Source organism: Xiphophorus couchianus, chromosome 3 (assembly GCF_001444195.1).
Source record: "Xiphophorus couchianus chromosome 3, X_couchianus-1.0, whole genome shotgun sequence".
NCBI classification, from domain to species: domain Eukaryota; kingdom Metazoa; phylum Chordata; class Actinopteri; order Cyprinodontiformes; family Poeciliidae; genus Xiphophorus; species Xiphophorus couchianus.
The window spans coordinates 10,014,083-10,028,181 of NC_040230.1; the positions used below are offsets into that span (position 1 = coordinate 10,014,083).

A 14,099-nucleotide genomic window follows, 5' to 3' on the forward strand; every position below is an offset into this window, starting at 1 on the left:
GCAGCCTATTGAGACTGAACTATGTTCTGGATTAACATTTGTTTATCCTACTGGAGGAAACGCACCTTTTTTTTTTATTCATTCAAATCAGTCACGCACACCCAAAATTTGCTTCTCACGCACTATATTGCATCACACTAGCAATATACCAACATTTAGAGTACTTTGCAATAATTTATTATGACATTTGAATTTAAAATCTTATTATAGAATCTTTTAAGGTTTTTATTTATTTCATTTTTGTCAAGTTACAGTGACAAATTTCTCTGTTTCCTGGGATTTTATGTTATGGACCAACACAAATCAAATGTGAAGTGGGAAAAAAAAAAATTAAATCATTTTCAAAATTATTTTTCCAAAGAAAAATCTAAAAAGTTTCCATTTATAAAATCCCTAAGAATAGAAGTTTGCTGTTGTAATGAGATACAATGTGGTAAAGTTCAAGCTATTTGACAACTTTTACCAGCTGCTGTTTGTCTCAGTGTAAGCTCCAGTGAATAAGTGATGTAGTTGGTGGGTGCATGAGTTTTGTGCTTTTTTTTTTTTTCCTCAGTGTTGTCACTTTTGTTTGTCTGTTCAAGTGAGTCTTCTGAACATTTTTTGCTCACTTAATCTTCAGTCCATGTGTTGAGTTTGTGATGTCGTTTCAGAACCGCACGGTAGCCACGCCCAGCCATGGGGTTTGGGACATGAGGGGGAAGCAGTTCCACACTGGAGTGGAGATAAAGATGTGGGCCATTGCCTGCTTCGCCACACAAAGACAGTGCCGGGAAGAAATTCTCAAGTAAGGCTGCTTCCTCAGTCTGATATCTAAGGAAGAAAAGCACATCACTTTAAACATCACAGGAGTAGATGTTAATTGTTTTTTTGGCCTTGATGAGCTGATATTTTTAGATGCATGTTGCTCGGTGATTTTTGAATCGTTCAATCTTGCTTGCAGGGGTTTCACGGACCAGCTACGTAAAATCTCAAAGGATGCTGGGATGCCTATCCAAGGCCAGCCGTGCTTCTGTAAGTACGCCCAGGGGGCCGACAGCGTGGAGCCGATGTTCAGACACCTGAAGAACACCTACGCTGGACTGCAGCTCATCATTGTCATCCTGCCTGGAAAGACTCCGGTCTATGGTTAGAAAACTACTAAAATAGAAGTATTTTTTTATTTAAATGCAAATAACTCACAGTTCCTACAAAGCTGTGAGCAGTCTACACTTCGCCTGATATTTCACTTTGAGTCTCCGTTTAAACTTGAGTTCATTAAACAGTTGTCATTTCTAGTTTTCAACTTTTCTTTATTTTTTCCAGTTGTTTGACAGCTAAATTTCAAATTATGTTACTATGAAATTTTAGGTTCAACACTGTGAAAGGCAATGATGGATGTTTTATCAGTAAAACAAAAACTCTAAACATGTGGCCTGATTTACATATTTATGTGCAAGAATAGAATAGAATTACTTTATTCATCCCAGCAGGGAAATTATTTATTTATTTATTTATTTTTATATTTTTTTTTTAGAATAGACCCAATCAAAGTACAGACCTAACTCCAAATCTGCATTTGTCTTCAGACAATCTAACTGAAATTGGGCTCTTTTTCAGGGCAACATTTTTCAGTCTGTAGATATGGAAAGCTGGTAGACACATAACCTGAAAGACTACGACTGCAGCAAAATTGTACAAAGTATTGACATAATTGTTTTTTCTTCCCTTTCATGATGCACTACACTGTGTTCCTCTCTTACAAAAATTCCCAATCAAATACCTGGAATATGTGGTTGTAATTGGAAAATAAAGTTGAATACTTTTATGTGATAAACCAGCAATAAAAACTGTACAAGATCATTTAAAGTGCATTTTTTTTGTTCTATCATCCAAAGCTGAAGTGAAGCGAGTGGGAGACACCCTCCTGGGCATGGCGACTCAGTGCGTTCAGGTGAAGAATGTAGTGAAAACGTCGCCTCAGACTCTCTCCAACCTATGCCTGAAGATCAATGTGAAGCTGGGAGGAATAAACAACATCCTGGTTCCTCACCAACGGTTGGTCATGACGAATTTTCACACCCTTCCTTCACAGTTTGTTTAAAATATCTCTGATTAATCTGAGCATCGTGTTGTTTTTATTTTCAGGCCATCAGTGTTTCAGCAGCCAGTTATCTTCTTGGGGGCAGACGTTACACATCCGCCAGCTGGTGATGGGAAGAAGCCTTCGATTGCAGCGGTTAGTTTCATGTCTATTTGGACATTTTTCTGTTTGTTTCTCTTGATCTCTCTTTTTTTTCCTTCCTGTGATTTATCATCACTACTCCTCTCTCAAATGTTCCTTCTCAGGTGGTTGGTAGTATGGACGCCCACCCCAGCAGGTACTGTGCCACGGTGCGTGTCCAGAGACCCCGGCAGGAGGTCATCCAGGATCTGGCCTCCATGGTGCGGGAGCTGCTCATCCAGTTCTACAAGTCGACCCGCTACAAGCCTACCAGGATCATTTTCTACAGGGATGGGGTTTCAGAAGGCCAGTTCAGACAGGTGACAAACTTTATTTCTTCAAACTGTTTTTAATTTTTCTTAGAAGAATAACAAACGTAACAGGAAAAAAAATCTGTTGCTCCAGGCTTTTGGATTTATCCCGCTATAATCTGGTATAGCTGAAAGGATTTTTTTGGTTTGTTTTTGCCTTTAATCTTGCTGATTATGAATTGAAACCCAAATATAAAAACTGTTTAGTAGCTTTTTCCTATTGTTTATTTTTTATGACATATTTGTACATTGGAACATTTTAATCTTGACTGGGTTCTTTTGTTTGTTTTAGAACATGTATTGTTAAACAAGCACATTTCTGTTTTATGTAATGTTAATTGCTAATATTACCAACAGTCACATAGAAGATTTAACATTTTAAACTTTTCATGTGACAACATTTTAAATCTAAAAACAATGAACTCAAATGAAATGTTTTCTACCAAGTCATCCATTTTTGGGTAACATGGCTGTTAAGTGACTGTGGAAGCCGCATGTACCAAAAACAATAATAATAATAATAATAAATAAAAATGGGAGAACTTCGTTATATAAAATGTGTTTAGATTATTGCAATTGCTTTACCGGACCTCTGGATTTTTAAATATCCCACTGAACGCATCACTATGTGGAGGTAACAGCTGCTAGTTGCGCTTTGCTGATCAGTGCTGCAGCTGCTGCAGCCTTGTGATTAGTTTATACTTTGCTTGTCTGTAATATTGTTGGCTGTTTGCTCTGTTAGAACCAAAACTCACAATAAAGACTAACAGCGACCCATAGTGTTGCATTTTTATCATCTGCGGGAAACATTTGATGCACATTGAGAATTTATCTTGATTTGAGCTTAATTTTGTGATTTGAAAGTACTTCTGTACGTTTTTGTTCCTCTTACTGAAAGTCATTAAGAAGGATACCTCTTATTCATCAGGTGCTGTACTATGAGCTGCTGGCCATCCGGGAGGCCTGCATCAGCCTGGAGAAGGAGTACCAGCCAGGCATCACCTACATTGTTGTGCAAAAACGCCACCATACTCGCCTCTTCTGTGCCGACCGCAATGAGAGAGTAAGTCCCAACCTAAAACTATTATCATATTATGTCCTTTAATTTATTTGCTCCCACAGCAGCAATAATAAGTGAGACGCATTGTGTTTACCAGGTTATTCTTTTTCAATGATTAGTCTAGGAAGTGCAATCTCTGCAGGATAGAGAAAGAAGAGTATCTATGTAGTTTAACTTGAAAACAAACCTCAACCTCGCTGGTTCTCGATGCATTTTAACTATTAGGATGTAATTCTGGTTTACTCTGTTAATTAGGATGGTGAGGGTAAGTACTGAAAACATGCTTCTTTATTTGTCCCTTTTTTTAAATGACTGGGTTATTAACCCTCCTGACCTGAGTAATTGCGTTCGATTAAAGCATTAGAGCCCTCACCAATAGCTCTGGAGTGGTACTCAAGGTCTCCTGACTGAGCTGAAGCCAGTAATAACCTTATTTTATCCATAGACTCTCATTCGGAGCATTAGGCTCTCAAGGGCCCTGGGATTTTAATTGGTTGTTTTTGTTGTCTGCCTTTGTTGCTCCATGAACTGTCTCTGTTTTTAACTTTTACTATTTGAGATACGTCAGGGTATTGAGTGCCTTTTAGATGTGCTGTTGATTTTTGTTTAGTTTTTCTCCTAATAGTAAAATTCTTAGCATAGAATAACTGAGAGTGACTAAATTCTTTTCTAGGTTGGACGCAGTGGAAACATTCCTGCTGGTACTACTGTGGATACAGACATCACACATCCATATGAGTTTGATTTTTACCTCTGCAGTCATGCTGGAATACAGGTTAGTGCAGTTTTTGCACTCATTTATCAATATGTGTAGAATCAATTTAAACCCTCTGATTAAAAATCACATTGCTTTTATTTTTTGATTTGATATAGATAAAATGACTCGCATATCATGTTTTGGACAATTTGAAGTTTGAGTTGTGGTTGACGTTATGGCACACTATGAAGTTGTGTTAAAAAATGATGCTTTCAGTTTTCAATATATAATGTGGGTCTGGAACTTATTATTTTATTACTGATTAATCTATCAATTATTCTGACAATCAATTAGTTGGATAAAAAAAAAAATTGCACATTCTGCAGATTTTTCATTTACCACTTAAGATTTTTATACAACATTAGAAATGCATAGAAATGCAAATCAGAAAATGATTCAGTACATTTTTAAAATAAGAAAACTAATATTTTCTTGGCTAAAATGCAATAACATGTCATTCCTTTAGCTTATACTTAATCATTTGGAACAAAAGCTACATCTTCAGCTAACAAAAATACTTCTGATATCAACATGTAAAACGTTCAGCCCTTTCTGCTCAAATTAACGTAAATACAGTGTAGGGCTGATCTGTTGACCATTTTTTGATTAACTGATTAACAATTGAACAGCCAAAAGTAGCTTAATATAAAGGGGTTTTTGTTTGGAAGAGCTTGAACCATGTGAAACTAAAACGTTGCTACTTGTTGAGTTTTGGGTAGAACATATTTACAGACAAATGCCAAATATGAATATTTTTTTGTACAGTTTCAACTTAATTACTGTTCTTAGTGTGTTGTTTTTTCAGCAAATGACATTTTTTGAGTCTGCATATTCCAGTTACAGATTAATCAATAGTCAGTATCAATAATCAATAATATTAATCCAGTACTACTTTTAAAAATCATAGCTAAACCTTGGTTATCTTCATAATGCAGATGTTTGACCTTCTGTCTTTGTAATCTACTAAAATCACAATCTCAGAGTCGTTATCTAACCAATAGTGGACTGAAAATCTTTCTAGTTCCTTCGAGAGTTTTTTATTGTGGTTGAAAGCTAGTAATTACACATCTCTACCATTTAATTGTCCCCTCTCAGGGCACCAGCCGACCCTCCCACTACCATGTATTGTGGGATGACAATTGTTTTACTGCTGACGAGTTCCAGCTGCTCACCTACCAGTTGTGCCACACCTACGTGCGCTGTACCCGTTCTGTCTCCATCCCTGCACCTGCCTATTACGCCCACCTGGTGGCCTTCCGCGCCCGCTACCATTTGGTGGACAAAGAGCATGACAGGTAAGACGAGCAAGCAACCTCTAAAAACGCTGGTTTTTGCCCCATATTCAGACATATTTTTTCAGACAAACACAAATGGTTTGTTCTTCTCTCCTCAGTGCTGAAGGCAGCCATGTATCGGGTCAGAGTAACGGTCGCGACCCCCAGGCGCTGGCCAAAGCTGTTCAGATCCATCACGATACCCTGAGGACCATGTACTTCGCCTGAGCAAACATCCCTCCCCTAACCATGATCACCTTTATCACACAAAAACAACCATGCACGCCTGGTTTGCCAGTTGAGGAGTCCTCATAGGTGCATGCCCAACTCCCCCACCCCCAACATGCCGAGTCAATGCGGACCTGACACTGTGCAGAAGAGAGAGCAGGGAGGAGGGAGGGGAGGAGGCACCCCTACACTGGACTGAGGATTCAAACGCTGCTTTAAAGACAAACAAGACAGAAACTCAGCACTATTATGCAATATTAAACCAGCCAACTAGTTTATTCCCACCCTTTTCAGGCCCCTCCTATCTTTTCTTTCCTTGTTTGTGACCTTGTGGGTGTTTTTGTTTCTTTTCTTTTCCCCTCCTTCGGCACAGACCTTCCTAATGGTCTCATCCTGCACCATCTCTAGTACCTCAAGTCAGTTTGAGCAGCAGCACTTTTACATTCTTTCAGTTTTACTGTAGTTTGTCGATACTCCCTGAGGTTTGAAACAAGAGAGATGATTTTTGTACTTTTATGGACCACAGGTCCGTTACATTGCCACTTTTTCCGCCTTTTCTTTCACTTCTCCCCAGTGTATTACTTTAATGAAGACATATGTTTTTTGAGCACACTGCCATCTGTTGGCGACGAGGTAAAAATGCCCTCTAAAAGTCACAATGAGAAGTCGTCTTGAAACGTTTTAGATGATTTATGATTTATTGTAACGGTCAGTTGTCAGGTTTGAAGTGGGGCAGTTTTTATTGGCTGATCTAAAGGAAAAAATGCTGAAATGCAGCCATGTATCTTTAAGTATAACACTGTTTTTAATCCAGTCATTTCATCTGCATGCAGCGGAAAACTATTGTTTTATCCTTTTTAATGAATTATGTAAGTGTTGTTCACATTCTTAGCAATCATCGTGCATTCGTTTTCCTCAGTGCTTTATCTTGCATTTTCCCTGTTCAAGATGGTGGATAATTTGATTGTGACAATGGTTTCCTTTAGTGCAATAATCAGCTAAACGAAGGGAAGAGGATTTTAGGGGATTTAAATGACTCATGAATTTAATATTTCAATGAAAAGTTTGCCCACTTCTAAGGCACTTATTTTGTTGCTCCTCTGAATTAAAGAGGCAGTAATTATTTTTATTTTTATTTGAGGCACCTGTTGCTGTTGGGTAAAAATGGTGCATCCACAGTTATGGTGATTATTATGTTTCAACTTGAACTGAAGGAATTTATGCACCACTATAGCTTCAGAGTATAATTGATTTTAAAACTCCCAAACATGATTGTGTTTGAGATTTTTTTTTTCAAAGATTCTCTACAGATGGCAGCAAAGTGGAGTGTAAAGGCCATATAGAAGAAGTATTTTAAGTGCCTAGCAGAAATGTTTAATTAAAAAAAAAACTGTACGAATCTCATTTCAGTCAGTTAAAGAAGTCACAAGCAGAAACCTTCACCTGATGCCTGTCATTTTTGTCCACAGCCATCTGACTTGTCTATACATCTCATTTAAAACTACTATAGCTCAAAATATTTATTCCCTTTTTTTTTTCTTTTGTTAGCTGTTAGCTTTCCTTTAGAGCTGACTTTTTTACTTAGTATTCAAAAGACATGAATCCAGCTGCTACAGTGGGCTTTTAAAATAATGGACTGGATTTATGGGTATGGAGTTAAACTTGTGATGAAACGAGAGACTTTCAGGAAACCTTTTTTGGAAGACGTCAGCCAGGTGTAATTCCTGCCCATTTAACTGGCTCTGAATAGGAGATGGCCTCAAAACGGAGCAGAAGAGTTATGTAGGGGATTTGCGGCTATTTGGTCACCGAAGACTTTTCACATCAGATGTGCCTTATTGGTGCAAACAACGTCTCCAATATGGCAGCATTAGTGTTGTCATCCAATTTTAAATGTGTAGTCTGTGGCTCCCTCTGTTGCTGCCTCAGAGGCACTTCAGCAATGAAAAACCTTTGATCCCACTGTACACCTCTGGGCTTGGGTTGATGATTATGATTTTCCTTGGAAGTGTTTACAGTGCGGTCCCCACACTACTCCTCCACTCCGTTGAAGACCTGAAGCTTGTTCAGGAACATGTTTTTAAAAAGTTATCTGCACTAAAAGAAGCATGTGTTTCTAAATGTAACACAGGCACGGTGCTACTCTAAGAGTTTGAATCTGAGCCTCTGTGCATGAGACTCTAAATAAGCAGGTTAGGGTGAAAAAAAAAGAAAACCTCAGAATGGAAGGACAGGATAAGGTGCTTTTGCTATGGTTGATGCAAAGAGTAGATTTACAAATAATTTAGAGTTAGATTTTTGGGGTTTGAGATCTTGTGAACAGTACAACGGCAGACGTTCCTTTGAACAGTGAGGTATAATGTAAAGTCCTGCCTCCACTGTCGCAGCCTTGCAGTCTGGAGGCCAGTGTGTTTTGAGCCTTCATTATTTCACTAGTACCTTTTTAAAAAGCCAGATTATGAAATATATTTGTACATTTTAAGTTCTGTAATGCACACCACTTATTTTTGCTAACAGAAAAGATGTAGTCTAATTATTAATCTTAGTAATTAATGTATCATAAATAAAAGTCTAATGTATCATAAGTAAAGGTTAAAAAGATATAACACAGTTGAATTATTGCAGCTGACTGTTGACTCGTTCCTGTGTCGGTGTGTAGACGTTTAGTACCTGTATGAACAGCGGTGGGGTTGTTGGACCTAGTGACGTGTTTGGACTGTTGTCGGTAGGGATGTGGACTTCAGCCACCGCTTTCTTTGATGTTTGGATAAAAGAAAAAAAAAAGCTTGCAAGATGCTTGATGCTCTTCTAATTTTTTTTCTCACAGCTGGAAAATTAAATGAAATGATGTTGGCATGCTCTGAGAAGATTTTATTTCAGGACAGAAGAGTCAGTAGTCAATAGTTTGCTGTTGATGCCTTTGAATGTGTTGACTGCTCCTTGTAAATACGGGGTAGAGCAGTTTTTGTGATCCATTTCAAATCCACATGATCAAGAAAATAACTTCACAATTGAGCCATAGTTCTCAGTTCCTTTGAGTTAAATCCTCTAAGGATTTGCGTCGCACTGCAACCTCTGTTCCAAAAGCTGGCCTCAAGCCCTTACCATGACCAGAGCGTCGGCCTACTGGCAAATCAGCGTGACAAAGCCTGTAATCTCATTTTTTACACCTAAATAAAGGTTCTCCTTTATGCCAGAGGACTACATTCAGTGGCCGTACAATCCCCCCACTCGGAAAATGAAAGGTTGAAACCGAAGGACAATTTAGTGGGCTTTCCGGAGATTTCAAGTGTGCGTGTTTTTGGAAGGACTTTTAAATGATCAGTGAAAGCTTTATGCGGTAGGTTATGTTGGAAGTTGAACAAATGAGTGCATGGCAGAAGAAGGAGGAGGATTGTTTCTCGTTAGGCTGAAAAGCATGTTGAGGGCAGTTGAACACATGTTTACATGGCTGTTATGTGTTTGCCTGTCTTATGTTTTTAATGCCATCAGTTGCTTCTTGCAAATACAACTAGAACATTTCAGGCCTGCCGATGTAAACGCTCAATTGTATTTTTTTTTTTTTCTGAAACTGACATTTCCTTTTTACTCTTTTTTTAAAAATGTTATTTGATTTGAAATAGTTTGGTGCACAGAATAAAGAATAAAACACCTAATTCTCTTAGATTTCTCTGTAGAAGATAAGGTTTTCCATTTTTTGTGTTGTAGAAGTAGCTACATTTAACCTTTTTGTAGTAATCGATAGGTCCACCTGCTTTGGTCGCTATGCTTGTTTCAGGGAGGTAGCAAAGGAGTGAGAAGAAGTCCACTGAAAGTGCCTTTCCTCTCGATGGTGCTGTTATGTGAAAATGTAAAACTGAACTTATAAAATCTCCTCAGCAGTGGCCACTTTACTACTCTCCAAGTGTTTGTTGGCAATCCAAACAGGAAGTCAATGTACCGAGACAGTGAGTCTGTAGAATAGGAGAATATAATGCCAAGTAGATCTTTGTAGGAAGTTCGGTGTCTTGGACCAGAGATTCGTTGGGACAGTTGGATGTGGTTCAGGTTCGGTTTGCATGGAGCATGGGTGGCGGCGGGGATCGTTTCTTTTACGGCCCCCTGATCACGAGCGATGAACTTAGCACAGCACTTTAGAGACTGCCACTCTCACTCAGACATATAGCCAAGAGGTTTCAGTCCCTGTTCCTCCATTTTTCCATCCGGCTTGGAGAAGATCCAACCCGTTGCTCGGTTATTTGAAGTGTGCCTCGTTTTCTCATGACTTCATTTGGCTTGGATGAGTCTGCCTTCTCTCTTGTGTCTGTTTCCTCTCAGAAACTGCCACTCGATACATCGCTGTAGCCACAGCTGGGCATCAATTAACAATTTGTTGGGCCTAAAATGTTGAAGCCAATTTAGCACTGACAAACATCATGTTCTCAAATGGTTTTTCTCCGACTGAAGAAAGCAAGACGAATAAGATCTCAATATGCTTGAATAAGCAGGGAAAAAAATAGTCAAGTGTCCTTTTAGCTAACCGTGAGAAAAGCAGGTTCTGTGTTAGTATTGAGATTTTACACTTGATGCCCAGCCCTAGTAGCAGCAGCAACAACCTGTGGCATTTTTTCATCGCGATGCAACACCCTGCCTGTGTGTGTCGTCTCTGATGGAGGGAACGTGTGCCCAACACAGTCCCCCTCGTCTCAAGCCGCTATGGCAACAACTAAGAACCGAGGGACGTCTCTTTCCAAGGGGGTGGAAGGGAACAGGGGGGGGGAGGGGTCAAATCTTTTTATTACAATAAATCTCAAAACACTGCACCTCATTTACCTTGGTATGCTGCATATGTTATACTACATGAAAGAAAACTGCAAATGGCTTTTATTATGACATATAATGCTTGAGTAATGCCTGATTGCGATATTCTTATACAGTAACTGTTTTAGAGTCAGAATAGTTATAACTGTAAAAAATAGTAAAAGAAAAACAAAATATTCTGTTTTGTCTTAACACTTATTTGATTTAAAAAAAAAAGATTGTTCTTGAGCCGACTTTTGTTCTATTTAAATGTGTTGTTCTTTCAATATATATATAAATATATACATATATGAAATATATATGCGGAATATTTTATGGTGTATTTATTGAGAGCGCGTTGAAGCGGCTGGAGTCTCCGCATCGTTTTCGCAGTGTGGTGGAGGGCGGAGCTAAGAGGAAGATGCCCTTTTTCTTTTCTTTAAGCCCCTCCCCTTAAATGTTGATGCCTTATTCTCTTAGACAAGCAAGCACAACGATATGTCAGGGGATATGAGGTTAACGAAAGATTTCCCTTGTTACAGTCGTGCATCGGGCTCACTCTTCTAGTTATTCATTATCTTCCGCTTTGACTTTTTCTTTTACCACCTGAGAGGGCGATTTCCCCCTCCCCCACATATAGCTAATCTCTGACGAAGGGAACCATTTCTCAACCACACTGATCAGAGTGTCAAAAACTGACTCTTATTTTCATCCCAAGCTGCTAATTGGTACGTTAGCCATGTACGGGACAAGTGGAGTGGGGGGTAGGAAGGAAAGTTATCTGAATGGCAATATTTTTGGGGTCATGTTGAATTTTTTATTATTTTTTTCTTTTATGTAGACTTAGCTTCTATTCTCTTAAAATTGTCTCCTTTCTGGTGCCAGAATATTTTACAGCAGGAACAGGTCTCATTCCACAAGAGAAGACATGCCTGAGCCTTAAATGCATTCTTACAGAGTTGACCTTGCAAAGCCTTTTCCTGGGCGGCCTACCAAGTAATCTAGCCTGCGTACTTGATCTGTCATGACTTCCGAACCGGTGTCCTCATCTCTGCTCACACAGAAACCACTAACATGCCTTTTCTTTTTCTTTGGAGAACTCTGAAGTGTAAGCTTTTTACATAATACTTTTGGCAGAAGAGAAACCAAGTCTGGGTCAAACGGCATTTGGAAACCCTTTTTAGCATTTGTTTTCACCTGATGAGCAGCACTCTGGTTCAGGATAATAATATAATCATTTAATTTGATTTTTTTCTTTTTTACAACCAATTATTGTCTCATCACTGATGGCAAATCCAAAGAACAGTATTTTCAGATACAGTTTGACCTTGGCCTTAGAGAACCATGAGGTTCCCCCAGCCTACTGGATTACAGAGACCTGTGCCTGTACTATAAACCAAGGATGAATTGTGTTGTGATGAACTGATTTTTTTTCTCTTTTTTTATTGGTTACTCCTGAGCCTGCAGGAGGATCAGACATGGACCTTTTCAAGTTTTGTCAAACATATTCCAAAGCAAATAGGCCCTTTTGTCCTTTAAACCAAATTATCGTTGGTATAATAAGTGTTTACCATGTTTACTCCCTCAGCCCACATTTCACCTTTTTCTTTTCTTTTTTCTTTTTTTGCATTTTGCATTCCAGCAGATTTCAAACCAAATATTGCAGATGAGATTAGGCTCCTGATGCCGTTTACCTTGTACACACTTGATGGTTTGATGACAGAGGAATAACAGTGGCCAAGGATTTGAAAAACATTGTATACTCTGATTGCTTGAATATTCTTACTTTTGTCTTCACTGTAGCAAATTAGAGATCCTGGGCTCTGATACTTCTGAGAGAGGCACCAGCAAACAGACATACATGTTGAGCAGTCACAAAAAAAAACGGACGATCCATGTCTCAGTATTTTGCAAAGGCTCTGTTGTACCAACAGCTCTATTCCTTTGAGTTTTAAATGTCTTTCTTTTGTAATTCTCATATAGTTTGTTGGCCTTTTTAGTGTTGCTTTGCTTCAGTTTGAAGTGTATCTTTGACTAATACTTGCAATAAAATGCTTTGCTTAACTTCAGTTGTCATTGTTGGATGTTTTTTAGACTAAGGCTAGAATTTTTTTAAAATGAGAATTAAAGTATTAATTAATGTCATTAAACAAATTTAAATAAGAATTTAGGCCACTTTTTTGATAAAGTAAACGTGTTAAATAAAAACACTAAATCATATACATTAAATAGATTTAATATAAATAGAGGATAACCCAAGTTTAAACTCTGGCAGACCAACCACCTGACCTAAATGGAAAGAACATTTCCATTGTGCAGACTTGGCATATTTTCATGTACAGGTTGAGGAAGGTTATGCTTGGACCACTTTTTTTCACAAGACAGGAAATGTAATGTCAATGGTCTAATGGGCCCAAAAAATCTTATTAAATCTTTTATATCTGACTGAGAAAAAACTGATCACCTAATAGACATTGTTCTTTTGGGGGTTTTAAATAGTGTTTTTGACTACTGATTCATAGCATACAAAAGCTGACAACTGGATCCTTCCAGAAAACTTCCATTCAAGAATAATAAAGAGCAAATATGATTTTCTTGGAATAACGTTACTGAAATGGAGTTAAACACGATCTGATTATGGTTAGAAAAGTAAGATTTCTAACTGCTTCCATTCACTGTTGCTATAAACAGCTACTACACAACTCACTACCATAAAGTGCACAGTTGAAATTATGTCTACATGTTTCTTTGATATAATTTTTTGTCACAAATGCACATGCTGACTGTGGCATATTGTAGCTAGAGAGCAATTTTAGATCCTGGGGTCTGTTGGGGCTCGAAGCTATTCTCTCTCTGACAACATTTATTACTTCCTCCTCTACGCTGAACAAATTGGCACATAAATCTTCATCATATTCACATTCAAACTCTAGCAATTACTGCTTTGTTTTTGGATGGGAATTGTATGTTTTTAAAATATTAATTTCAAACAAGCTATTAATTTTCAAACTGAGCAAGAGGCCCTAGCACAACTGTAAATGAAAAGATGTGTAAAAAAAAACATGCAACATGGCCTATACACCGCGATCAGCATCCCTTAACACCCTTAGCTGACATTTTGATCCACTTCCAAGCTACAATATTTACTGGTGTCTTTCATTGATTACATAAAAAGAAGCAATAATAGGTAGGATTGTTCACTTTAATCTTAGTTAAACCCCACAGCTGCAGGTAGCTTCACTCCTCCCACCCCTGGTTTCTGTGCACATGTGCATAAAACTGACATTGATCCACATCCTTCCTTCCCCTGACACTGATTAGGTTGTTGTTGGCAGTACATAGGTTTAGATCACACATAATTCCCCATGCAACAAACCTGAGTGTAGGGTATTAACAAATTAAAGTAGTTGAAAACACCTATGCCTTTTTGAAAATGCTTGAAATCTGTTTTTTGTTTTTTTTATACATTGACGTGTATTTTTCAAAGGTG

General features: G+C 38.2%; 1 protein-coding gene across 2 annotated transcripts in view; it reads left to right on the forward strand.

The window, feature by feature from the left end:
- Positions 1 to 12,678, forward strand: part of ago3a (argonaute RISC catalytic component 3a) — a 35,791-nt gene extending 23,113 nt beyond the window's left edge. For both annotated transcript variants that reach the window (XM_028012329.1, XM_028012330.1), the window contains exons 11-19: positions 651 to 784; positions 941 to 1,125; positions 1,875 to 2,034; positions 2,125 to 2,215; positions 2,326 to 2,520; positions 3,440 to 3,574; positions 4,245 to 4,346; positions 5,424 to 5,623; positions 5,722 to 12,678. In XM_028012329.1, coding sequence (XP_027868130.1) covers positions 651 to 784; positions 941 to 1,125; positions 1,875 to 2,034; positions 2,125 to 2,215; positions 2,326 to 2,520; positions 3,440 to 3,574; positions 4,245 to 4,346; positions 5,424 to 5,623; positions 5,722 to 5,830 — 1,311 coding nt within the window. In that variant the 3' untranslated portion in view covers positions 5,831 to 12,678. The remainder of the gene's footprint in view (positions 1 to 650; positions 785 to 940; positions 1,126 to 1,874; positions 2,035 to 2,124; positions 2,216 to 2,325; positions 2,521 to 3,439; positions 3,575 to 4,244; positions 4,347 to 5,423; positions 5,624 to 5,721) is intronic.
- Positions 12,679 to 14,099: the final 1,421 nt, after the last annotated feature.